The 26,325-nt window shown below is 45.2% G+C and overlaps 1 protein-coding gene across 2 annotated transcripts; it reads left to right on the forward strand.

Annotated features, from left to right (window-relative positions):
• Positions 1–26,123, forward strand: MFSD10 (major facilitator superfamily domain containing 10). Of its 2 annotated transcripts, XM_082315760.1 has the most exons (14): positions 53–58; positions 345–417; positions 2,563–2,752; positions 3,922–4,018; positions 8,730–8,833; positions 9,808–9,966; positions 11,787–11,975; positions 16,354–16,462; positions 17,494–17,605; positions 19,031–19,139; positions 21,318–21,408; positions 23,155–23,202; positions 24,616–24,705; positions 25,929–26,123. In XM_082315760.1, the coding sequence occupies exons 3-14, from the start codon at positions 2,582–2,584 to the stop codon at positions 26,033–26,035; spliced, it is 1,386 nt and encodes a 461-aa protein (XP_082171886.1). In that variant the 5' UTR covers positions 53–58; positions 345–417; positions 2,563–2,581; the 3' UTR covers positions 26,036–26,123. The 2 variants fall into 2 exon arrangements, with proteins under 2 accessions (XP_082171887.1, XP_082171886.1); XM_082315761.1 differs by lacking the exon at positions 345–417 and having other exon boundaries at positions 1–58.
• The last annotated feature ends 202 nt before the right edge of the window (positions 26,124–26,325 follow it).

Genomic DNA, 26,325 nt, shown 5'->3' on the forward strand with positions numbered 1-26,325 from the left:
TTGGCAGGCGGAGGGGACCCGCCCGCGCACCCTGCGGGCCCGGCCCCCCTGAGGAGCGGTAGGTGGCCAGGAGCGGGCCAGGCTCTGCCCGGGACGTGGGAGCGAGGGCGGCCGGAGGCGCGGGTCTGGGCCGGGCGCGGCTCGCCTCGGCCGGGCTGCGGGTCCCTGGGGGCTCGGCCCCGGCGGCGGCGGGGGGTGCCTTGCGCGGGGGACAGCGGCTCCTCGCCGTGGACACCACATCTCTCCCCGGCCGTCCCGTTCCCGCTCGGCGGCCCCTCTGTCCTCTGGGCTTTGGCTGCTCTGGGAAATTGCTTTTTTTTATTTTGCTTCCCCTCCGCCCCCAGTTAAAACTCCTGCTCTTGACCTGAATCGGGACTTTGTTAAGGAGTCAGAGGAGCCTTCCCAAGGCTTAGCAAGGTAAAGCCGGGCCTAGGAAATTTCAGAGAGGGGAAGGGGTGGTAAGAAAACACCAGAAGGATGAAATTCTTCCTGCTGGTTGATGACAAATCTCTGTTTGTGCGTTAGGGCAGGGCCAGCTTTGCTGCTGATCCCTTCCCGAGAGGCACAGCATCAAACCTCGGCCCTGCCGGCCCGAGGTCGAAGGCAGAAGCGATGAGACACGGAGTGGGATGGCTGGGGAGAGCCAGGGACACAAGTGTCCAGAGAAATAACTTCCCAAAACAACCCCCACGTCAAACACGTCTCACAGAAATCAAATGTCATGGTAGAGGTGAAGTGTTTTGTTTTTGCTGACGGGATGCCAGGACCTATAAAATGTTTGGTGGTTTCCTGCCTAGCAAAAAATATGGGGAGGTTTGAACAACAAAACTGATGGAGCACAAAGGCAGAAACATGTAGTACCTTGGGATATTGCGTAAGGGAAATTGCAACCACGTAGCCGAAAGTGGAGCCGAACGAAAGGTCAGTGCTAGCATGAATAGGTTCAAGCCTCACGCTAGCTGAAATGGCAGTAAGGGTAAGGTGTAAAGGATGTTACCCTGTGTAAATAACCCTGGAATAAAGTTCAGCTTGGTCATACAATTCAGTGGATGAATAAACAAATTGTGAGGAAAAACAAGATAGAATCTGCCACAATGAACCCATCCCTCAACTGTTGGCTGGGTGGACCTAGGGCCAGGGAGGATTTGTCTGAAGGAATGGTTGTTTTGGCTCCAGATGCTCTTATATCATTTGCATAAACAAATAATACCAAATATTTGTAGCAGTGATGACTTACCATTTTAAATAAAAGGATCCTGACATAACCAAACCAGCCTGTTCACTAGCAGATTTAAGAGCATCATGCCAAGAGTTTAATAAATGGATTGCGTGTTTGCCTCGTGGTGTTTGAACTTTAATAATGCTTCAGTGCTAGTAAACTGAATCCACAGGTAAACGAATGTCACAATAACATTTATTGCTGAGTGTAACAAAGTATTATGATCTTCGGTTAGCGTAATATGATGCTATATGCACAAGTGCCTTGTGTCCGTAATACGGCATGTCTTGTCTGGAATAGAATTTATATTAAGAATTGCTCAGTGTTTTCAATCTTGACTCATCAAAGTTAATGGATATTTCGGTATTGATTGACTTTGTTCGATGAAATTCTGTCTCCTTTTTTACTCGTCTAGTGCAACAAACGTTCAGGGATTTTTGCAGTAGAAGGGACTGCAAATCTGACTGTTTTATGATTGAGATACAGTGTAACATTTTACAAGTCTGAAGTTTGCAGTTTCATGGTTTCTGTATTACTCCTTGATTTTGATACCTGTTGAAACTGAGTTTTTTTCAGGATATGGACTGACTTCTTTATTTGTTAAATACTGAATGTGATATGGCCTGCATCCTTGTTTAGGTCTTTAAGATAGTTTTGGAGTATTATCAAAGAAAGTTGATAGTTCTGATATTTCTGAAAAACTAAAATTCTGCCTTAATCACTTGATGCCCCAACTCCTATAGCTTATCAGTGGCTGTCATCCAGAGAAAGTAAAAAAAAATTAAAGTTTCAGAATTTTGTTGTGTTGATTCTTGAGTTGCTGTTGCTGTCCAGGATTTGTCTTGAAGACAGCATTCCTGCAATAGTTAGGAAGTCTACCTTATTTTTTTTTAATTGTTATTGCTTTAGTCATTTCTAGTATGCACTGAAGGCATAAATAGATATTCATAAATAGATATTCAAAACAAGAGTGCCCTTACTTATCTATTTTACTGTAATGCTGAGTTGAAAACATTTGGGAAAGTTGTATTAGCATTGCTCACATGTTAACAAACTTTAAATGCTCCTTAGTTCTGTGTTTTATTTGCGATGCTCCTATAATAGAGTTTGTTATCTTATTGCCCCTGTAGCCTGTTCTTGATGTGAGCAAACTGGTGCTGAGCTAATAACCCAGACTAGAGAGTTGAGGTTCCTGTTCCCTTGAAAACCAGGTAGCTTAATATAGCCATACCTTATATTTATTTTTGTGAAGTCTGTAGAAAGCGCGAATGAATCAGCAAGATACTCTTATGAAAGGCCTGCAAAGTGCTTCCTGTTGACTGGATATAAATGTAATCTTTTAGTAGCAGAGCACCTGGGAACATGGCCCTGCGAGAGAGAGAAACCAGCAGCAGCTCTACCAATGACAAGCAAGAACAGAACTGCAGTCGTGTTATTACAATTGTCTTCTTGGCACTCTTCATCGACTTGTTGGGATTTGCTCTCATCTTGCCACTGTTTCCTTCCATCCTTGATTATTACAGCCAGACTGAGGTAAGCAACAGAGAAAGTCAGCCTGCTTGCGTTAGGTATGACCAAATAGCTGTAGGCAGAATAATAATATCCAGCACATTTAAATGGTTCATGGACTGAATTTGTTTATGAACCTGCATGAGACTCTTCCCTCTTGCTTTTTCATTAAAATGAAGGATTTGTTTTAGGGAAAATTCAGGTATTTCTTAGGGTCTAGTCCTTGTAATTACCAATGCATTTGTGACTTATACTGATATCACTGGTGAGACAGAATAAACAACAGTCCATAATGGATCTGCATACTGGGGTTTATCCAAGAACCAAAGAGACAAGAGCTTTTACCCTGCTTGAGTATTTCACACACTCTCTTGCTCCCACCCCCAGCATCACGTTCACTAGGTCTCAACTTCCATTCTTAGCAAGGAGCTGGCTACTGGTCTGGGAACGCAGGGCAGAAAGTTGTTTTGGTTCCCTGCTGCACAGCTGCTCGCAGTTACCATTCTCAGGTATTACTGGACAAGATGAAGATGTTGTCAGGGGAGAATTATTTTTGCAGCCCACACATCTGTCTTGCAGCCCCTTTCTAACCCCACTCCAACTGCAGCTGTAGCCTTTGTCTTTCTTACAACCCTATCTCTAACCCTAACCATGGGCTCTAATCTCCAGGACCTTCCCCCACTTCCAGTGTATCTCCTGTAGCCAAGATCTTCGCCTTCTTTTCAGGGCGCCCTTCTTCTTTTCAAGTCCTCTTCCGCTTTTCAGGAGCCATTCTTTTTCACACCACCTCTTCCTTCTGGACCTACAAGCCCCTCGTTCTCCCAGTCTAAACAGTGTATGTGCAGAGGGATAGAGTGTGTCTCATGTTGCTTTATTAATTGAAGGATTCAGAACGCGCCACTTTTGTTTAGTTCAGGTTTTAGCAAGTATCAGGCCTGATGGTTTAAAAAAGTTCAAATTCAGACATTCCCCCACCCAAACACATACACCCAATTATCTGCTGCTTGTTAGCATTCACAATTCAAGCTATTTTTAGCCTATGACAACTTATCACCCAGGACATTTTCCCGAGGAGGAGGGAAGGAATCAGTCATCTAACGTTACCTCTAGTTCACTAAGCTCTGATGCTGTCTTTGAAAATAAACCAGAGAAACTGTCTTCCTGCTTCTATTTCCCAGCTATCTCTTTTGCAGGATGGGTTCTATTTGTCATTGCAACGTGGTGTGGACTGGTTTGCAGTGAAGGTTGGGATGCCTCCAGAGCGGAAATACAACAGTGTCTTGTTTGGAGGTACGGAAATTAAATAAACAAGTTAGCAGACCCCTCCCAAAAAATACTGTGTTGTTTTCACATTATTTGCAGTGTTGATGTGAGGAATGATGAACGATGAGGAAAATGACAAGAAATACAAAAAGCATACTTGCCTGTTATTAGATTTAAATTTAAATAACACAGAAAATGTCTCTTATAGTAGGCTATAAATGGTTTTGTTTTCACCACACTGGTAGCAATGAAGAGTTGGATGGCCCCATCTCTGTCATTCAGAGACATCTAGACAGGCAGGAGGAACAGGCCAACAGGAGCCTTCTGAAATTCAGTATGGACAAATGTGAAGTCCTGCCACTGTGAAGAAGTAGTCCCTTGCAGTGATACAGGCAGGGCACTGACTGGTGGGGAGCAGCTCTGCTGTGAAGGCCCTGGGGGCCCTGGTGAGCAGCAAGCTGAGCAGGAGCCAGCCCCAGCAGCAGAAGCGCCAACAGCACCTGGGCTGTATGAATAGAAGCAGAGCCAGTAGATTGAGGGAAGCGATTGTCCCCCTCTACTCAGCACTTTTTAGAGCACATCTAGAGCATTGCATCCAGTTTTGGCCCCCCAGTACCCAGCAGACCTTCATAAACTGCAACAAGTTCAGCAGAGGGCCAGGAAGACAGATGGTCTGGGGAGCCTGGGCTTGTTCAGCCTGGAGCTATTAGCACCCTTCCAGTACTTGTGGGGAGGTTATCGAGAAGACAGTGAGGCATTTCACTGTGGTACATGGTGGGAGAAGGAGAGGCAACAGGCATAGGGAGAAGAAAGGGAGGTTCAGACTGGAAATAAGGAAGAACTTTTTCACAGTGAGGATGACGAGTGGAACAGGTTGCCCAGAGACGTTTTGTAGTCTCCACCTTCAGAGGCTGTCAAACCCTGACTGGATGAAACCCTGAACAATCTGGTCTGACCTCGTAGATGACCCTGTGAGCCGGTGGTTGGAGTAGGTGACTTCCAGAGGTCCCTTTTAACCTGAATTATCCTATGATCTTGCCCAATTTGTTCTACAGATTGCTACAGAAATACAGGCCTGTTGTTCCTTATTGTCAGACTGCCAGCTGGGGGTCAGGACCCTGCTGTGCTAGACCCTGCACAGTCACAGAAATTACTCTCCCTTCACAACTGAGCCACACGTGATTGGAGATCAATCAGTAGGCAACACTGGAATTAGAAGCTTGTGAGTTCAACTCTCACCTCCCTGCTGGGCAGCTATAGTGCAGCGCTGCTTCTAAATCTCATTAGTCCTATTAAAAGCAGGAGAGCTGCTGACTTGCGGGGTCCAGAAGCATTTGCTTTCACTAGGACACTGGTGTGGGTGAGCTCCAGTGGGAGTGGTGAAGGAAATCCAGCAGCATATGTGTCATGTTACACATCGGAGGCTCTTTTGGCTCCTTGTGATCTAGGGAGTTGTGAGGAAACTGGGGTTTCAGAGTATGAAGATGTGAGGGTGTTTGGGTTAATTTTAATTGGAAATGTCTAGACCCTCTCCTTATAGTGAGCTGAGGCCTCCCGCAAGATAAGCAAAAGGCTTTTAAACTAAAACCAAAAAAAAAAGCAAACTTTATTAGAATATAAGTGTAAATGTATTGTTACTATTTAAAGTAGGGTTTTTTTGGGTTTAACAGACATTAGAAAGCTTATAAACAATTTTCCTCTTTCCCACAGTGTCCTTGCAGGCATGTTTTTGTTTCTGTGCTCACTTTCAGTCAGATTACTGGCTCTGAATGGTAGGAAACAGTTTTTTTTAATCCCTCAGAAACTGCTTTTTGTCTCCTCTAAGGCCTGACTGCATGCCGCCTCCTTGTTCCTTCTCTCCATCTCAGACTCTGTTTAAACAAGGGGCTGGGAGCTCACAGTCGTGTCTAACTTGTTGCCTTTCCTTTTACCTGCTGTGTCTTGTACTCCTGGGAGTGTCGTATGCCTTGTCTTGGCTCAGTTGCTTTTGAGGGGAAGGAGAAATCTCCCTGCTTCTTCCAGAGGAGTCCAACTGACTCTTTTGCCCTTTGAAGAAAATAGAGCATCTAACTGCGAACATGCAAATAAAATGGACACTGTTTATCTCAGAAAGGAAGCTGGTATCCCTTGCTGTTTTCTCTCTAGGAGAAAAGTATTGAGAGAAAAGTATTTAGAAGCAGTATTGAGTAGTGATGGGAATGTTCGCGAATTACCTGGCAGCCACAGGCAGTGAGGGTGCAGACAAGGTGGCTGAATTAACCTGATATCTGTCACATTTGACTCTATCTCTTCTGCTGTCTTTGATGACAGCTTTTCTTAATGAGCCATCTAATTTGCTAAACCAGCAGAAAACTTTTTTTTCCCCCCTTTTTTTCTGGATTAGTTTTGTGCCAGATTGAGTTGAATTAGCTGGAGAGTTGATCAAGGCTGCAGAAGCAGGGGAAGATGGACAAGCGGTCTTAGTTGTAGTCAGTTCCTGTCTCAGTCGCTCTTGTCTCACTGCACCTTAAATGGTTATAGTGGAAAGGTTCGTTATACTTGTGATGTTAAGCAGAGGACACTGCAGTTTTCCTGCGGCCTGCGTTCCTTTATTGCCTTCATCTGCAACAAGGAGCATAGGATTGGAAAGATACTTGCAAGATCATCTTGTTGCTTCTCCCTCTGCAGGATATATTCTGCTCTCTTTCATCTTTGCTTAGACTGCAGCCTCCTCAGGGCAGAAACCTTCCCTGCCCTTGTCAAGGCCCTGAGGGCACCAATACCTAGTTGCGGTGACCAGCCTTCACCCACATACTTTCTGCCCAGTGATTCAGGAGCTGTATTTCAGCTTGGGCCTGGGCCTTGCCTGAGCTATATCATAGCTATAGCTTTGTCTCTAGGGCTGTCTCTGGCCCTGTCTCTTGGATGGACCTTGGACCTACATTGCAGGTGTCTTATCTTCTGAACAGACTTACATTGTAGTCTTGTTTCCACTCTTTTCTCTGACCCTGTCTCCTGTTGGTCCTGACTGGACTCCCTGGATGGACCTGATGTATAACCTTTGCCTTGTCTGGGACTGTCAATGAACCCTGCTAGCGGCACCCTGCTCTGCCTGACCCATCCGGATCGTGTGGGACTGCACCCTGGTTGGTGAGGACACTGCCAGTGTTGTGGTCACCCTCAGCTCCTGGCTTGTTCCCCTGTGTGGAACAGCCCCACTTTTGCTACTCCCTGGCTATGAAGTGTTTGGCATGTCTGGGTGTTTTTACAGTGCTAGAAATACAAGGAGGAAAACTTGTCTCTCATTACAATGCCAGTGTACCAGTCTATATGATTGTGGCCAGCAAGTTGAGGGAGGTGATTCTGCCCCTCTACTCCGCTCTGGTGAGACCCCACCTGCAGTACTGTGTCCAGCTCTGGAGCCCACAGCACAGGAAGGACATGGACCTGTTGGAATGCGTCCAGAGGAGGGACACAAAAATGATCAGAGGGCTGGAACACCTCTGCTCTGAGGAAAGGCTGAGAGAGCTGGGGTTGTTCAGCCTGGAGAAGAGAAGGCTGCAGGGAGACCTTATTGTGGCCTTTCAGTACTTAAAGGGGGCCTATAAGAAAGATGGGGACAGACTTTTTAACAGGGCCTGTTGCAATAGGACAAGGGGTAATGGTTTTAAATTAAAAGAGGGTAGATTCAGACTGGATATAAGGAAGACGTTTTTTACAATGAGGGTGATGAAACACTGGCACAGGTTGCCCAGAGAGGCGGCAGATGCCCCATCCCTGGAAACACTTGAGGTCAGGTTGGACGGGGCTCTGAGCACCCTGATGTAGTTGAAGATGTCCCTGCTCATTGCAGGGGGGTGGCACTAGATGACCTTTAAAGGTCTCTTCGAACCCAAACTATGATTCTATGATTCTATATTTTTTTTGTACAGTTTTTGGGGCTTTTGAGCTATCATAAGCAGCTGTTCTCCCCAAGGTGTTCAGTATCAATATTTTGCCTCCCTCAAAGTTGATGGGAGCAGAACTTCTGGTCTCTCTCTCTCCTCTGCCTTTTTAAGCTTTGATAGCTGAATGATCTGAGATGTATAACCCAGTTTTTCCTTTAGAGAAAAACTGTGACAGCAAGGCATTTCTTGCCTGCTTGTTGAGAGTGTAGTGCAAATTAATAAGTGTGTGAAGCTAGAAATGGCAAGAGAAAAGAGGAATTAAAGATCACAGAGGCTGGAGGCAGATTTCAAAAGGCTCTTAGAGTCTGTTGGAATCACTCCTACCTCTTAGGGTGCCTCACTAACAGCAGTGCTTATGTCCTTCTTTACATGATAAGAAGGAAAGAAAAGCTAATTAAATGTGACAGAATCAGGTTCAAACAATCAAAAAAGTCTTAAAAGAACTGTGACTATTAAAGCTGCATTATCTCTGCTTTAATAACAAAATTTATGTCGTCAGTTGGGGAAGCATTGGAGAGTCGGCATTCCATTATAACCAGTGAGTTTCATAACCCTTCTCACCAGTGAAATAACCAGTGAATCATCCAGTTTATGCCTGTTACTCTGGTCTGTCTGTATTTGCCGCCACAGTCAGTGTTTTGAGGGTGGCTTAGTTTCAGAGACAAAGCTGTTCTTTATAGCTGTTGTTTTACATCTAATTGTGTACTTTTAAAGGACACAACACAGTGATAGGTCTGGAACAGGTTGGCTGTCTTTGTATTTAAGATGAAGGCAGCAAGTCTAATGATATATATATATTTTTTTATTTTTAGGTCTGATTGGCTCAATCTTTTCCATCCTACAGTTTTTCTCCTCTCCTCTCACTGGTGCTGTGTCGGACTGCTTGGGCAGAAGACCTGTCATCTTGATGACAGTGGTATGTGTTGCATGCTGGTTTTAATCGTGCCATCTCAATATGCAGTTGGTCTTGTGGTTAGCACAAAGGATTGGGAAATTGAATGTTCTAGGTCTGATGGCTGTTGGCTGCTTCTTGCCAACAAGGAGCACTTGGCCGCACTTCCAAATGCAAGTTCTTAAGCTGAGCTTCCCAGATCCAGAATTGTACATAGGAGGCACCAAAATACCTATCTCTTGCTGGGATTTTCCAAAATCTCTTTCCCCTGTGTATGGGAGTATGACTTCAGATGCTTTGTTTACAAATGTTATCCTTAATCCCTGTATATTTTAGTTCCCCAAGTGACTCCTGAGGGCTGATCACTTCATGGCCTATTTCACAGAGCCTGGGGATTGTTGGTTAGGAAGTGCTATGCAGCAGTGTAAGATGTATTTCTTATGAACGTGAACATTCTCCAAAACATTTTCTCTGTTGCTGGTATGGGGTTCTAATTACAGAAGCAGTGCAGAGCAAGTGCGTACATACATGGAGGAACTTGGCAGCAAATGATATACAAATCCCCCTATCCTGTAGGCTTGTGGAGAATGAATTAAATAAACACGCGTGCATATGATTGATTATTAAATTTAAGGGCTAGAACTGTGAATTCTTCTTATTTTGAAATCAGAATTCTCTTGAAGTTGGAAGAAAGTGGAGTGGGATGTACAAAAGTGGGTTTGGGTCTAGGACTGATTTAGCTCACTCTGAAGTTTCTTTGCTCTTCTACTTTTATTAGTAATCTCACATTTATATGAAGTTTGTGTGGATTTGTTTCTACTTCTTTTATATCACCGTCCAGGACATAGTGCAGTATCAGTATATTCAGGCATTTCTTTTACATGGGTTTTGGAGCAGCTGTTGAAAACAAACAAACAAACAAATGTGTAGCTGGGAAATACACAGAAATGATATCAACTTTGCTCAGCTTTATAAAGAACCCTTTCTTGCTTCTGCAGGTGGGTTTGATAACATCATACGCACTATGGGCTGCCTCTAGGACTTTCGGCATTTTTCTTCTCTTCAGGATCGTAGGTGGAATAAGCAAAGGGAACGTCAGCCTCTCCACAGCCATAATTGCTGACTTGCACTCTCCAAAAGCACGGAGCAAGGGCATGGTGAGTTACACATGTGGGGTATATGCTTGTGTTTGCTGGGTACCTTTTAATTGATTTCAGATGGTCAGAATGTCTTCCTCAGGTGTGTATTCATTGATCAAGTGAAAACATGACTTTATATACTACCTTGCTTCTGAAAAGATGCCAGATCATTTTGCTGGTGAGCTTTCAGACTTTACTTGTCAATGACTTTTACCTGCAAGTGAAACGCAGATGCCCCAGAGGTGGAAAAACTACCTGTATAAGTGTTGTAACTGTTACTCCTGCTGATAACTGTAATCCTTGTTATAATAGCTGAGAAATCAAAAGGTCTTATGGCCCAATTTTGGGAGCTGGAAGCCAGTTATAGGGCAACCCATTTTTCTCACCTTTCCAAACTGTGGAAGCACAGCAGTACTGCACAGCACAGTGTGCCTCCTGACTTCCTTGGATGCTGTACTGGCTTCAGGATCTGAGCTCAGCGGGTAAAGGATGTGGCATTTGGCTGACTGATCAGCAAGTACTATGAACAGCTGTCCTGTCCTCTTCCAGAAGGCAGTGGACCAGATGGAAACACCCTGCAGGCTGAACTTTGCCTGTGAATTACCAGTTAGATCTTTTATCTTATAAAAACCTTTGGGGCCCGAAGTTCTCTTAACATATTGTTATAAGGCACTGTGTGGGACAGCTGCTTCTTGGGAGGGGAAAGCTTTAAATTTCACAGTGATAGCTAATGAATTTTCCAAGCAATTTATTATAGTCCTGGTGAACCAAAGTATATTTTTATTTATGGAGAGGTATAGCCATACAGCGCTATTAAATAAATCAGGTCAGGGCCTATTTTTAGGGCCTGAGAGCAAGTCACTTAGTACAGCATGGCTCACATCCATATGGCTATACTCTCTTCTTTTTCAGAGCAGAGCAGGCATGTTCATTCTGCTTTCTGGGAAGAGAATAGCATCTGACTGATGCTGTTCCCAAACTGTGATGGGGCATTGCCTGGGAGAGTGCTAGCTGGGCAGGCTGAAACAACACTGGAGACTGGGAGGTGACACCTGAGTGTGCCCTGGCCTTGTTTAGTTTAGTACTACAGGTATAGTTAAATAGACTCAGGAAAGCAGGAGAATCATGTCCCGGGATGACACATGTTTGGGTCCTGCATATGCGAGTAGACATCTTTGAATGTCTCTTAGAGAAAATGAGCCAGATCCTGCACGGTTGTATTCTTAAGCAATCTCAGTGAGGCTGATGACTCAAATCAGTGCTCTTCTAAGCTCCCATCCAGTGTGTACAGATTCTACCTCTTTTCCTATGTGCTGGTTTCTTAGTGAGTTCATAAATCCTCTTTAGTACTTGCACTAAATCCAGGTTGTTCTGGGAAGCCTCTCAGCCTGTTTGCTCTATGAGACATAAATTCCTAAGTACAGAAATTGCCAAAGTGTTTTAGAAGCTGTAGACATCATTATGAATTCCTACCATGGTGCTGTCCTCCCTTCTCCAGTTTTACACTACAAAAGTTTATCCTATGGCTGAGCAGTCCATGAGGTGAGAATTGTTATTTCCCTTCCCAATTTCCTTTCACTCATAACCATGTTGCAGTTTGTTCCTGCCACTTTCTTGACTAGACAGAAAATAAAATCAGTTATTTGGAAATAACAGTTTTTTCACACTTACTTAATGGTCGTTGCTGTGCACTCCCTACATCCTCAGGGTGGTTACGTTCTGTATCTGGTTGCATTTCTTTAAGATAAACGCCAGGAAATCCAAATTGTTTTAGAACTGAGCTACCTGAACAAATTGGTGTCTAAAACTACATGTCCGTGTTCATTGTATCACTGCAGGCAATGATTGGTGTTGCTTTCTCCCTTGGTTTTACCCTGGGTCCCATGATCGGAGCTTACCTAGCCATGGAGACAGAGAAAGGAGAAGTCTTCTATCTTCGTTCGGCATTGTTAGCACTCACGTTTGCTGTGGCTGATTTAATTTTCATCTTCTTCCTACTTCCGGAGACACTTCCCAAAGAAAAACGGGTAAATGGACTATCAATCTGAAGATCGGTATTTCTTGCAAAAACAGGATTTGAGAACTGTTGAAATACTGGAAACAATGAAGAAGGGGCTGAGCCAGTATCTCAGGAATTTAGCTCATTTCTGGGACTGGGATTTAATAATATTATTCAGGCTGGTGTCAAAGTGGTTGCATGATGGTCCCATCTCCTAGCCCAGTGTAATATGAGAAATTCTTTATAACTAACATGTCTGCTTAATTGCTGGGGTTTGGTGTGTTAGGTTTATATTTCTCAAAAACTAATGGGAGCCTAGGAGGAAGAGAGTGAATTTTAAACTATGACCACAATGACTCTCTGGGGGTAAATTTCAGCTAATCATAGAAGTAAGTGCATCAGAGACTGGATTTTCTTTCATTTAGCCAGTATATGTTAGAAATTTTCTTATCTTTTATCTTGTCTTTCCTTATTTTGAACATTCAAGTAGCAAATGACTCTACAAAATATCTACATGTGCTAAAATTCCATGACTGTTTGGATTTGTGGGGCCAAACATTTATTAACACTATGATTTAATATTGTGTGATCAGACACTGTCCAAGATATACCTGATTAAAAGTCTCTTGGAACAGTCTCCTTTGGTAGTGTAGGAGAGACTGAATTCAGCCCTAGGTATCTGGGTGAAACACTCGATTTGAGGCCTTCAGCTGGATTGGATCTTTCCTATCGTCCCTTGTTTCTAAGTAGCACCCAGCTGTTGATGCGTGCATGGTTTCTGGATCGCCAAACCCATTTGACACTGCAAATTGTTCAGGAAACTTTTATCTGCAATGCTCCTGCTAGGGCAAAACTTTGGACCTTCCCTGAATGTTTCCCAGCAGGCTGTGTCCCATGTGAAATTGGTTCCTCACATTATCTTCCCAAGCATTACAGCTATTTTTTTTTTTTAATAGCTCTTCCATGTGTCATCTGTTCCCCTTTCCTATTTGGCTGTTTCTAAAGATTCCGGATAAAATCCTGTTCTTGGTTAGAGCTGCACGCTCTGGGGTGGTGGCAACATATTGATGTAGGGAAGTGCTGTATAACGAATCTTTATTCTATAAACAATTCCACCTTTGCTGTAGAGGGGTAAATGCCTTCAGGGCCTTTTAGGACTGTATGATGACTGAGTATCTGCCCCCTTCTTCTATTATCCTCTTGAGAGTTCTTCTGATAAGCTAGTCTGTGTTAGCCAACATGACTGAATTTTGATAAGAAAATGAATACTCCCTCCCTACTTTTTGGGGCTGTGTCTCTGTGCAGCAGTGGGTATTGCGTGAGGTGCCTCCCAGGGTCAGGTCTCAGTCATGCAAAATACACAGGGTGTTCGATTGCTGATGAGATAGTGGTTTGTCTGGCACTGGAGCTTCTTGTGATCGGTATCAGTGCCTTTGTGCCGTCTCCTTTCATCCTGCATCTGGGCCATGTGATTTATGTGTTCCAGGGTATTTGTAATTTCACTTATTAGGCTGCTTTGCTCTTTTCTTGGGTAATTCCTCCCACTTTCTGAGTGGGAGGAGAGCAGTTTTCTTGGCCCCGGGATGACAGAGGAAAGGCAGGTATGTTGGCTGCCTTTCTGGAACTTGGCTGGGCTGAGCTGGAGCAGGTGCTCCCAAAGTATAGGAATGGATGCATTGGAAGGACAAAGATGTAAAAAGAGGGGAAATGATAATGATAACCAGTAGGAGGATGTGCCAGTGGGATCAGACATCTGTTTCCTTGAAATATGCTATGTTCACATCATATTCTTGTTTCTCTCTCAGTCCTCTTTTCACAGGAGCAAAGATCAAGTATTTCACATTCATTCATGTTGCTATTAACTTGTAGAAAGGGGAAGGTGGATGAGGACAGGGGAAACAAGGATGAGTTTTCATCCAAGGAGAACAGAATTTTTTCTATCCTTCTTCCCCTTTTTTTTCAACTGTTCCACAAGTTTATCAGGTGAAAAGTGACCTGAGAACTGTCCCTTTCACCTGTCAGAGACACTGATCTTATGTGAGGTGGCCAAAACAGTTCCTGCTGTGACCTGCCTGGGAGAAGGGAGGAATAGAAAGGTCTCTAGTGGAATCTGTCCCCTTTAAGAGCTTTTGTGTTAATTTTTAGTTAAGTTAGTCATTGCCAAGGCTGCCTAGCTGGAGGGAGGGTCTTACAGCTTTTTTTCCCTGGTGTCCAGCTAATCATGTAAGGACTATATGTAGGGCTATGCAGCATCACTAGCAGACTTATGGAAAAACAAGGTTTTGGCTCTATGCATACTAAACAGTGTCTGAGTTGAAGGGTAAGGCTTGAGCTTGGAAGGCCCAGGCTGTATTCCTGATTTGGACTGACTCTGTGCCTTCAAGACATGTTACTTCGTCTCTCTAAGTAACATTAGAGGAAAACAGAGTAAACAAAGACACTGTGAAAAATGTTTACCATTCAAAGTGCCTTTTGGTGTGATCATGAAGTAAAATTGAGCACTTTTGGAGTAATAAATCATAAGCACGGAAATTAAATACAAGTTAGATGTTGCAGATTTTGCACCTGCGAAGAACCTAAACTCCATGCAGCTGGTGACACTGCCTGAAATTGCCAGTGTATACTTTGTTATTTGGGGGTGGTGAAACACTTTTGTCACTTTTAGGACCATGGACTTTATCAGTGGATGAAGTCAGTTCTAGACTACTGCTTCTAGGGCAAAGATTTAAATTAAAAGAAATTTACACGCACACACACACGTATATTAAAAAAAAAAATCTAATATTTCATAAAACACTTAAGGTTTTAAACATATACATATATATCCTCCGGACCAAACTAAAATCAGCCTTGTAGTATAAAGCAGCTTGGCACCCTGTCTGACATGGATAATAATTCAAAACAGGTACAAACTACAGTTTTGCTGTTACTGGCAAACACACTTGAAAAGAATTGCTTGTTACTAGATTCTCTATGCTGTGGTACAAACACCATCATGCCAACAATTGCAGGAACTGAGGATTGCTGCAAGCCAGCTTCAGGAAATCCTCTTACAGACCTTTTAAAAGCATGAGGAAACTTCTTCTTGGGAGTGTCTGTTTACTCTCTGCAATACATGCAGTCGAAGGGGAGATAAATATCCCAGTTTGTTCTATGTGGATCAGCAGCTTTATGGCTTTATACAAAAGCAGCCTGGTGTATTGAACTGGTTGCTGCTCAGAGCTCTGCTGTCAGATACCCAGAAGCTCTGACTATCAAAACAAGACAGGGGTCATGTTAATACCATATTGAATGTTGATTTGTTTACAGCTTTATTAAATCCAGTCCTTTTGAGTCTTCAGGTCATACTCTGAGATTAAGTTCCACTGATAATTTGACCTTTAATCTCTGCCCTCAAGGGGATAATAGCTCCCTCCCTCCCTATCTGGGAAGAGAAGGAAGCTCATCAGATAAAGTCTGTGCAGTGCTTTGAAGATGTGAAATACTAAGTATGATTATTCAGGATTCTTTAGTCTGTCTTATCTCTTCCTGTGACTGTCATGTAAAGTGACAGTCTAAATTCTCCTACTTTTAAAAGGAGTTGTTTTCTTAAGAATTTAGACATTATTTCTTCTTTAGTATTTTCTTTAATTTTCTATACCTTGAAATAAAAAATAAACAAATTAAGAAATTAAATTCCCTATAGATGAAAGAATAGGCATCTCCTAAGCTCCTGTTGATAAAGAGCAGGGAGAGTGCCACTAGATGCAGAATTCAGTTGAGATGTATGGAGTACAAGGACCAGAAGTGCTACAAAATAAATATTCCTCTTCAAAAAGCCACACAATGTGGCTGGGCAGACTGTCTCTAGAAATCTCTCTAAAATTTCTCCAAGGAATCTCTTTAAAATTATACTTTCCTTTTCTTCCCCAGGAGGTGTCACTGGCTGGCTAAAAGAACCACCAGTACCAAAACAGACTGTTGTTTGATGTGCTGCCCATACTGGTCTCAGACCTGTAGCACACAAGCAAATCCCCAGCTTCCCATGAGCTTGCAGGCAGATGTGCCATTATTTTCCCAGTAAATATTCATTGGACATGAGGGATGATGCAAAAAGTGAACCAAATAAAGCCACCTTTAAGACTGTGGAGAATGAGCCTCTTCTGCTTTTTAAGAACCCAGGGAAGAATCTGTCTTCATTGAAAGCTGCTGTCAGTGCCCTACCTTCTCATTATAGTGCTGGAGCCAGTTCTGTGATCAGGAAGTCTGGGATGTTATTGGGGGTCACTCAAACACCAGTGACAGTTGCCTTGTTTCATCTCAGATGATTTGTGTAGGTGTAGAAGCACATTTGACTGTTACTGTCAATTCCTTGCGGTAGTTATTACATCAGGTTTTTAAATAAACCTCTCTCTTTCTCTGATCAGGTCTCTTCTGTGACATCTGGATTTCAGGCAGCAGTTGACTTGCTCAGTCCTTTGGCTTTATTTCAGTTCTCTGCAGTCACCCGAGGAAAGGAATCCCCTTCGAAGGAGAGTAAGTGTTAGCTGGCTTTTTATATTAGTATTGTATGTCTTTTTGTATGTGGCAGTGGTTTCTAAGTGAAAACTTTACTCAAACCGTTTCAGAAGCAGCACTCTGTTCACTCACTTAAAACCCACCTTACTAACTTACGAACAGGGAATTGCAAGTTCCCTTGGATGCTCGTCCTGTTATTCCCAAAGGAAGGTTTTAAAGATTAATGTTTTGGAGATTTCTGGCTTGCTACTTGCTTTTTTTTTTCAGGCACTGGCTGCAGTACAGGGTAGGCTGCAGTAAGTGAAGTGATTTAAAAAGATAGATGAAGGCATGAGTAAGGGAGATGTGAGTTTGCTTGTCCAAGCTGCAACCCAGGAAACTTCAGACTGGATTTTATTTCTCAATTCAGGACTCGGAGATGTGGGATTTGAGCTGGCCGTTTCTCTATATGAAATTATTTAAGCCGTAAAAAATGAATCTGTGTTTGCCAGCTACACCAACTTATCATTCAGTCCTCTTTGCTGCTGCATCAGGAATAGAGTAGTATTTGCCACTTTGGAGAAAACTTGTTAAACCCTGCATTGGCAGAAAAACAAGTAAGGTAATCTGTCACAGACCATTTGCAGAAAAAGGGATGTTCTGCTTTAGCCAATATCATCCTGAGAGCGGCATCAAGGTATTAGGTGGAATGCAGGTGATGCTTAAAAATAAGGAAGTAAATCCCAGTATAGGTGGGGGTGTCAGTGTGAGGCAGAGGGGCTGGACTGGGTGAGTGAGACCAGGGTCACCCAGAGAGTGATTAGTGACCCCTAGCCCTTTTGGCTCTCCTCATAGGAAGGGAGGTAGTGGGCAGAAGTCATTTTATGGCATGTCTGGTATGGATATTTAAAGTGAGCATCTGAGGTGAGAACATTTCCCTGTACAGTTGATGAATGTTGCTCTACTATTGTTGTTATATTCTAAAGCTATGTTTGAAAAACACCACCGTATTTCTCTATCTCTTCCCCCCCCGCCTTGGTGGTTTTTTTGTTTGCTTTTTGTTTGTTTAGATCTTCAGAATCTCAAAATCTTGGGCCTCGTTTATTTCCTGTACCTCTTCCTGTTTTCCGGCTTGGAGTATACACTGAGCTTTCTCACTCACCAGCGATTCCACTTCAGCAGGTATAGCACACTTAGTAGATAAATGTTGTATATTTTCTCTGGGATATTTTCCGAAATCTTGATGTAAGGTCTCTTCATTTATTTTCAAGAGAGGCTTTATGAGGTTAGTAAAAATACTCAGAAAGCAACCACTGCGTTCAGTGATAGTTTGGCTTTGTGGGAAGAATTTATGAAAATACAGGCACGCCGTTTATCGTGAAAGGAAATACTCATTGGATCTACAACTTCTAGTAGAAAAATTAATACACAAGATACTCTAGAGAAAATCAATACACAAGATTAAATTAAAGCGTCTGAAATATGTATAGCTGGGCTGCTTGTATTGATTATAATAAAACCTTTTATTTTCTAGTCCAGAAGAGTTCTTCAGTATCAGGACAAACCTTGAAGCTCGAAAAGGCAAAGGATGGAGGGATAGCTGTGTGATTATATTTGCTTGTCAGAGTTTTGCATTGCATAGGGTGTACAGTCATTACATCACGGAGTTTAATTTCCTTTAGTCAAACACTAGAGAAGAAAGAGAACAGAATCCACTAACAGCAGCTCAGCTTGAAATACTTTTCCTGCCAGCTCATAGGAAGATTTCCAGCCAGGAACATGGTCTTGCAGCTTGATTCCTTATGTGTGTCCTTCCCTTTGAGTAATTCTCAGGGGTTTGTCTCATCTTTCCCTGTCTGTCTTTCATTACAGTTTGTGGCTCAACTAATACGTGTGTGTCAAGGAAAGGTTTTCTAGTGCATTAAGCTTGCTTCTGCACAGTCCTTTCAGGATAGCCATGTAGGGAGATGATACACAACTTTATGCCGACAGCACAGGCTGTGTGGCAAACAAGCTTGTTACGGAGGCGAGAGCTGTAGTTGAGAATATCCACATAGTTTAGTAGGTAAGCGAGGTGAAAGGGAAATTTGAAGAAATATTTAAGGGTGGAGGGAGTGGTGTTGCGAGCTTCCCGGTACAATACGTGATCACCGCCATGCCAGTGCCCATGTTGTGCCTTGGTGACCTTAATCGAACTCTGTATGAGTGGTGGCAATGGTTGTGAGAAAGCAGAACCTTGGTTCCTTGGAAACCAACAACTCCTGTGTATATGGCACAGAATTCCATGGCACAGGGTAATTAATGATGTGTTGACTCTTTGTGGGCCACCCTAGAAACAACTAAACTGCATCAGAGTGGTCTAGAGATGAGTGCAGCATTTGCCAGCAGCCGCCCCATCTCTATGTGAGACCTCAGAGGTTCATCTTCTTGCTGTCTACCTGCCATGGAAACTAACGTCAGCATATTAAGAACTTTGCACTGCTCATGAGAGAACCAAAAAGCATTTTCTCTCTGTGGTTCAGGAAAGGGTCTACGCTGAACCTGTGAATCCCAGGGTGGAAAGCTCTGTGCGTGACTCCATAATCTGTGTTTTTGCCTCCCTTCTAGCATGCAGCAGGGCAAGATGTTTTTCTTCATTGGAATAACAATGGCTGTGATCCAGGGAGGCTATGCTCGCCGAATCAAGCCAGGAAATGAAATCAGAGCCGTAAAAAGGGTAAAAAAAAAAATTTTTTTCTTTTTCTTTTCTCCCACAAATCTGATATGTTAATTGTCAATCTAAAGTGCAATGAAAGGTAGTTGGAGGCTACAGCCTGTACTCATCAATTTGAAATAAATTTCTGTCTCATTAATCCAGCTAAATGACTTCTCAAGACCCTGGTTGTTGGGCGTTTATCAGTCTAACTAAACTTTGGAACATTAGAGCCATTTCTTACCATATCAGCTACCATATTATTGAAACGTTGAGTTCTTCATATATTACTGCAGTAGGGAATGAGAACAGCGTGTCTGTCTGTGCAAGCTAGGTAAAATGTGAAGAGTATGCTTTGTTTCAGTGATTTCTCTTGCAGTGCAGACATTGAAACTACTAAAGCTGCTTCAGAGCTGATCTCTGTTTCTGGCAAATTGTTTTCAGGGACATCATCAGTCTGGCCATCTCCGTGCTTGACAGGCTTTCCCTAGAGTATATTTCACTGGTGGGTGGGGGGAAATAGATTCTTCCTCCAGTCTTCGATTGGTGATCATCAGTATTACATGTAACAATAGCATGTACCAGTTTCAGACAGAAGTTTCGCTGGCAAAAGCGTGCATTTCTTTGTTTTGCTTGCCTGTTTCTTGATAGAGATGATGATGGTGCTGTACTGGGATGACAGGGAACGGTTCGCTGCAGCTTATACAGCTGTGGGACAAGTAGATGTGTTTTGTCATTTGCCTTTGTGCATGGCACTAAACAAAGCAGGTTTCGAGTGTTTCTGAACTTTTGTTGGCTGCTCGGTAATAGGTATGCTTAGACTGTTAAAGCCTCCATCAATTTATTATACTTCATTTTGAGGCCAGTGTGATTTCAACGGTGGCAGGGTACAAAAGATTACCAAACTGCACTGCATTCCAGTGAATTGACTCAGCTTTTCTTAAACTTATTTCTGCTGGTGAAACCATCTCCACCCCACTCCCTGGCAGGCAAATGTTAATGGCACGTTTGTTGTGTCACACAGGAAGCATTTCCCCGTGCAAGAAAACTCAGGCTGCTGTGTTCGTGTGGCTTTATCCTCTGCATCCACTTCAGCCATGTGCTCTGCCGGCCTGCTGTGTTTGCTGTCACTGCACTGCAGTTTCTGCAAAATGTGGTTTGCCCCACTGATTTTTATACTCCTTCCTCTTCCCTGCACTGAGAAGCGTAGTTACCTAGAACTACTCACTTGGTTTAGTTGGTCTGGGCTGGTCGCTTCTCATAAACACCCATGTGCACTGTGCAGAAACCTGCTGGCCCCGGGGCACTCTCTCTCTGGATGTACGTGGCTTGAGTGGCTTTTGTGGGAGGTCGTCCTTTGGCTGAAGTTACTCTGGCAATGTGTTTGTGAACCTGGATCATACGGCAAATGTGGCCTCTCTTAGCACAGTGATTACAGTAGCTCATTTATAACTGAATCTGCAAAATGAGACATTTGGTGGGAGTGAATACCCTCTTCTGTGAACCGCGCAGCAGATCAGATCTTAACTAATCTGTCTTTTCTGCGAAAGCTCTGTGAGGGAGACATGACAGGGGAACTGAAGTCCAAGCTCTTGGAGGAGATGAAGAATGTTTTTTCTTTTTGGGTTTGAATTTCAAATGCTGTTCCCCCCCCCTGATTTTTTCTTCTTGGCTCCAGAAGTGGGGACTCTGAAGGCTCAAAAGGGTTTGATGTAGCCCTTAAAATCAGTCCATACTGCTGAGAACAAGCAGAGGAGCTGTAGTCCTGTTGCACACAAGCTTTTTGATCTCCCATGCCAGCTCAGGAGATAAAGAATTAAAGCTAGATTTCTGTCCAGTTCAACACAGAACAAGAGAAAATAACACCAAAACCCAATAGATCATGTGAGAGAGAGAACTGCAAAAATCCATTTTTCCTCAGCTGGGGGAAATGGGTGGGCGGATACCTACAGCCTGTGTTGCAGGTGACTCCAGCCCGTGTGTGGTCTGCAATCATGGGATAGCGAGAGAGAACAGAAAAGTAAATAAATGGTGCTGATGTGTGGCCATCCAGGTGAATTTGAAACGTCTACTTGGGAAGAAAGGGCTTTCTGCTTCTAACTTCATGTAGTGCCATCAGTGGAAGAGAAACGGCAGGACACCTAGAGTTCGGCTTTAACAAGCAGGGCTTAAATGTAACCGTGTGACTCATTCATTTTGCAGGCCATTATGTTGCTGATTCCAGCTTTCTTGTTAATTGGATGGGCTGCAAATGTCACCATGCTGAGTGCTGGACTGTTGCTGTACTCCTTCGGTGAGCTATTCAAAATGCACTGAAAGCTAAGCACAAATAACTTTTCTTCATGTATTTATTCACCCCGTTAAACAAGATGCACTTCTAATTTTAAACTATGAGTAACAGAAAGTTGACGTTTCTGTTTTTAAAATATGGAAGAAATAGTGTCTGTTTCTTTTCTGATGCTGTTTGCATCACAGGAAGTTGCCAGGGTGATATTTGGAAGCATCCCCAGTGCTCCTGTTGTCGTGTCTCACTGGGGAGCTCCTGAGGGTGGTTTTTTCCCCCCTCTCATCAGAACTAGAAGCAAAATATTCACTAAATAGCTCAGCTCAGGAAAAGACGGGAGACAGCATGTCTTTGCATTTCTGTGGTGGCTGCATTATTTCTTAGGCAACAGGCTGACGAGCCGTGCACGTTCAGGCGGAGCGAGAGTGAGGGTAAACCGGCGTTGCCCTGAACGCTGTGGCATGGGGCTGCGCCGGCTGGACACCGCGCTGCTCTCGCGTTCCGAGCTGCTGGCTCGGGGAGGGAGCAAAACTCCGCCTATTGTTCTCGATCAGCGCAGGTGGTTTTCAAAGATGTTTGAGTGTTTACATAAATAATATTCTGCCAATTTAAGCTGTTATTCAGGGAAAAAATTATGAATGAAGTTGGATTCATTTACTGAAGTGCCTGTCTGAAAAGAGATTTCAGATATTCCCAAAGCTGCTAACTATATTTAAAAAGCTTCAAATACGACTAATTACAAAAGTAGAAGACTTCTCTTTCGCATGATACAGCTTGATTTAAGAGTAAACTGCAAACCACAAAATGCATCTATTTAGTAGCTTGCTTGTCTAAGGACAGCTGTGTGTTTGACAGGTTTCAAAATCTACATCGTATCTACAGATGAGCTTGCTTTTGAAAGCCCGCTCGGTGAGGAGGGGCGAGAGGAGGTGTTCATTTTGTCTAACTGTGCTTCTAAGTTAGGAGTCTCGTGTTCCTAGGCTCCATACCTGGGCAGAAGACCCTATCTCTTCCCCAGTCAAGCCAGCTAGAAATGCCTCTGGAGGGGCCTCTTTTCCCCCTCTCCTCCTCCCTCTGCCCCAGGAGTTAGGGCGCCGGCAGTTAAGGCAACGTGTCTACTGCTCCTGCTCTCCAGTTGTCCTTTCCTTCCCAGAAAAGATTCTGCTTTGTATGCTTAAATTCTTTCTTGGCAGAAAAGGCCCCTATTTCAGTAAGAGGGCAGTGATTGCTGAACAGCTCTTGGCTTTCGTGTCCAAAAATTTTGTAACCTTTTCTTCTTGGACTTGACTTATTTCTCAAGACAGAACGTAGCTGCCTCTTTCATCCATGAGTATGGTAAAGCTGTATGCATGGGGACAGTGTGATTCCGTGTACAGCCCCCTCATTGTCCGTTTGAAATATGGGCGATTCCCTTTCCCTGCTCCACCTGACAAGACCACAGGGATCTGGAAAACTACCAGTGAGCTGATGTGACCTCTCCGCCCCTTTCCCGGGGGCTCACGGAATGAGAGACGCTAATGTGAAACATCTGCTCCGAGCACTCGTGGCTCTGGGCTCTTCGTGCAGGTTGGCTTTGAGGGAGTGTTTTCGTTATTGAACTGGATTAAACCTGATGATTCCTTGTTGGTGCAGTGCCCCAGAGCTCAGCATATTTCTCTGCAGTAGTAAGGAGTTTGGCCCTCATGTTTTTCACTATTGCTCTTGTAACTGTTTTGAGCTCTCCGCTGTTCATTGACGTTTTGTGGATTTTTCCAGCTGCGGCCATCGTTATCCCGTGTCTGTCAGCAGTGGTGTCAGGCTATGGTGAGTGTCCTTCCGGCTTTGAGCGGCAGCCCTTGGCCACATCATTGACCTTTGTAAAGACTTGGCTCAAATACAGAATTGACCTCAAGTTTAGCGATGCATCAACAGGAATGCTCGTGGCATAGGTCCACCTCGGCTCTGAATGCTGGCCCGGTGCCTCTGCCTGCTGCTTGGCTTTATGAAAGGCCTCTTCCCCCCCAAATGCACTAACAAGGAGAGCAGAAATGCTAAGTGTTACAGCGACCTGCTCCTCCGCGTTGTACCTATGTCACCCTGAAGCGATAACCAGCCCTGCAGGAGCGAGGCTAAAGCCTAGCAAACAGCCCTCCCCGTCACGTGTGTGCTGCCCCTTCTCAGCACGGCCGGCGATCCGGGGCTGCAGGTACCCTCTGGCCGCACCGTGCTTTGCTGGGGGGAGGCAAACCGGCTGTGTTACCAGCTTCAGCCCCTCCCCTGCAGAGAAGGGAAGCCAAGGGGGCTGCTGGGGGTAGGAAAACAAGACCCTGACCCTGGGAAATGCAGAAACATCCCGCAAGGGAGCACAGGAACACCCAAAACTGACTTGTACCTGTTTCTGAAAACTGTCAGCGCGCCACGATGGATCGTTTCAGAGCTAACAAACAGCAACGATCTGTTCAGCGCGACCATCAGTATCATGCTTAATTTTGTACTGTGTAACGCAGCTTGTCCCAGCGCAATGGGGAACCTGCAGCAACCTTATTTCTGGTTACGATTAAAAAGGTGGGGACCAGTGGGCAAAGCCCACAAACAGCCCTGAGCAGGGAATGGGCTGGCTTCTCTGAAAGAGACACCAGCCATTGCTGCCAGCGGTAACATCATTTCTTCCCGATTCCTTAGAAAAGACCTTCTGAAGAACCTTCTGAAACCCTCCAGGGGTGTGGCGCTGGTTGCTACGTAACCTTGCAAAGCAGTTGTAGCTGTGTTGCCATCTGTGGATGACACAGTTCTTTAGCTCTGGTTCAGTTGGTTGCCAGCACTACAGCGCTTGCGGAGGTGAAAAAGTAAGGCAGCTTTGCTCATTAATGTCACTTTTACGTTGCTCTTATTTAACTTGCATCCATGCGTCTGTATTTATTATACACCTGTGCCTCCCCAGCAAATCCCGTGTACGATGTAAAGCTTTTTTTTGTTGGGTTTTTTTGGGGTGGTGGGGAGAGTGCGCTGCAAGTTGTCCGTGCGCAAGCACTCTTGTCAAGCCTGGTGTTTTTCAGTGAGGCAGTCCCCTTTATCTGGCTGGAGGGAAAGAAAGGCGGCTTGGGCAGTGAGTGTGACACGAAAGGAGGGGGAGATGCGTGTGGGAAATCCCTCCAAAAGAACAGGGCTGCAAGAGCTCCAGCAGCGCCCTGCCCTGCGCAAAACCTGCGCCCTGGTAACGGCTCTCTGCTCCCACAGGCTCTGCCAGCCAGAAGGGGCGAGTCATGGGGATCCTGCGGAGCCTGGGCGCCCTCGCCAGAGCCCTGGGACCGATCCTGTCAGCTACAGGTGAGCGCGGCCTCGTGCTCCTTCCCGCCTTTGCCAAGGCACAGCGTTGCGCTGGGCCCCCGCAGCCCGGGTGGGTGGGCAGGAGGAGCGCGGCACGGGCCCTTTCAGAGCCATAAAGGTGTCTCCGCAGAAGTGGTGCCCCGAGAGCTGCACCAGGGGCGGGATGCGGTCCTTGTTAGCACCAACGGAAGCCTCGTGGAGGAGTTAAAAAAAAAGGTTCATACAAGCAGAGATGAAACTAAACAGCAGGTATTGCCTGACTCTTCAAAAACTCCAGCAACAGCATCAAGCTAACCCAGCCCTGCCCGTGGCTGTGCGGGCAGAGGAGCACCGCAGCGCGCCTGGCCCCAGCGCGCCGCGGGCGCCGGAGGCTGGCCAGGAGCCTTTGCTGGGCTTGTTGTTAGCCATTTCAGCAAGTAACCCCACCTGCTGAGGGAACAGGAGTCGGTGAAATCAAGGTCTCCTGTGCTGTGGTAGCTGGTTCCCCGCATCTCAAGAAGCTGCACCCCCAGGTGATTTAAGTAGGGACAGCCCATCATGTGCAATAAAGGACTTCAGCATTAGAAGTAGCTGTAACCTATAAACTAGATTAAAGAGGCCACAGTCTACTACCGCCACGGAGCTCAGGGAGGTTTAGTGTGTAGTGCCTAGTGGCCCTGGCTAAGGCCAAGCCTAGACTGTGCCTAAGGAGCACAGCTACCCCCTGGGTGGGGTTCCGTTCCCCCAAGCCATTATAGGGTAAAGGGGAGCAGCCATGCAGCAAGTCCGAGCTTGAACTCAGCCCTAACGTTAAGTTTGAGCACAGCCAGAACCTGTTTCTGGCATTGGATTCCCGAGCGTTTCACGTAAGGAGGCCGGTGCCAAGAGCGGCACGGGCAGCGCCAGGAGCAGCCGTGGGGGAGGCGCTGGGGCAGAGCGCGAGTTGCCTTGTGGCGAAAGCCGAACGCCGGAATAGGCGCTTCCCCAGCGCCCTGCCGGCGAGAATGAAAATTCCTGTGTAAAACAACCGCCTCTAACCTGCTGTTTGCTGGGAAGAGAACCAGCCGTGCTGCCAGCTACCTCCCCTTCGGAGCTCGTGCGCCAGCCAGGACGCGCAGCGTGAGACGGGGTGGTTGTGTGTTCCCCGGCTGCAGCAGCAGGGCCGCCAGAGCCGTGGCTTTGAAGGCGTTCACGCGGCCACGAGGACAGGCACGCTAACCCGCTCCCTCCCCTTTCCCTCGCAGTTTACTGGCTGGCCGGGGCAGAGGTTTGCTTCACGGTCTGCGGAGCTTTCTTCCTCCTCCCCCTCCTTTTGCTTGGCTCTATGAACCAGCGGACAAAGGAGGCGTAGGGGGCAACCGCAGAACCACCACCGCCTCCCCCGGACCTCTGCGAGACCCCGCTCCTGGCACCTGCCTGGGATCGGATAGGACGAGGAGGATTTTGATCTTCGGGAAGGGGATACACGATCACCATTTCCAGCAACAACCGACTCCAGGTTCCTTACAGCCCACCACAAGCAGGTCTGTTTCAGACGGCCTCCCAGCCAGCTCCGCTGTTCGCAAACAGAAAACAAAACCAAACCCAACACAGAACGGTTGAGTAAAGCATTAAGATCATCAGCCACGCAGAGAGGGGCGA

This window comes from Platalea leucorodia, assembly GCF_965183815.1.
Source record: "Platalea leucorodia genome assembly, chromosome: 6".
Lineage (NCBI taxonomy): Eukaryota > Metazoa > Chordata > Aves > Pelecaniformes > Threskiornithidae > Platalea > Platalea leucorodia.

Excerpts from the sequence above, each read along its gene's own strand:
- MFSD10 (XM_082315761.1), top strand. The coding sequence starts at position 2,582 with ATGGCCCTGCGAGAGAGAGAAACCAGCAGCAGCTCTACCAATGACAAG. Across the intron at positions 4,019-8,729 it reads CAACAGTGTCTTGTTTGGAG|GTCTGATTGGCTCAATCTTT; the intron begins GTACGGAAATTA and ends TTTTATTTTTAG. Across the intron at positions 9,967-11,786 it reads AAGCACGGAGCAAGGGCATG|GCAATGATTGGTGTTGCTTT; the intron begins GTGAGTTACACA and ends GTATCACTGCAG.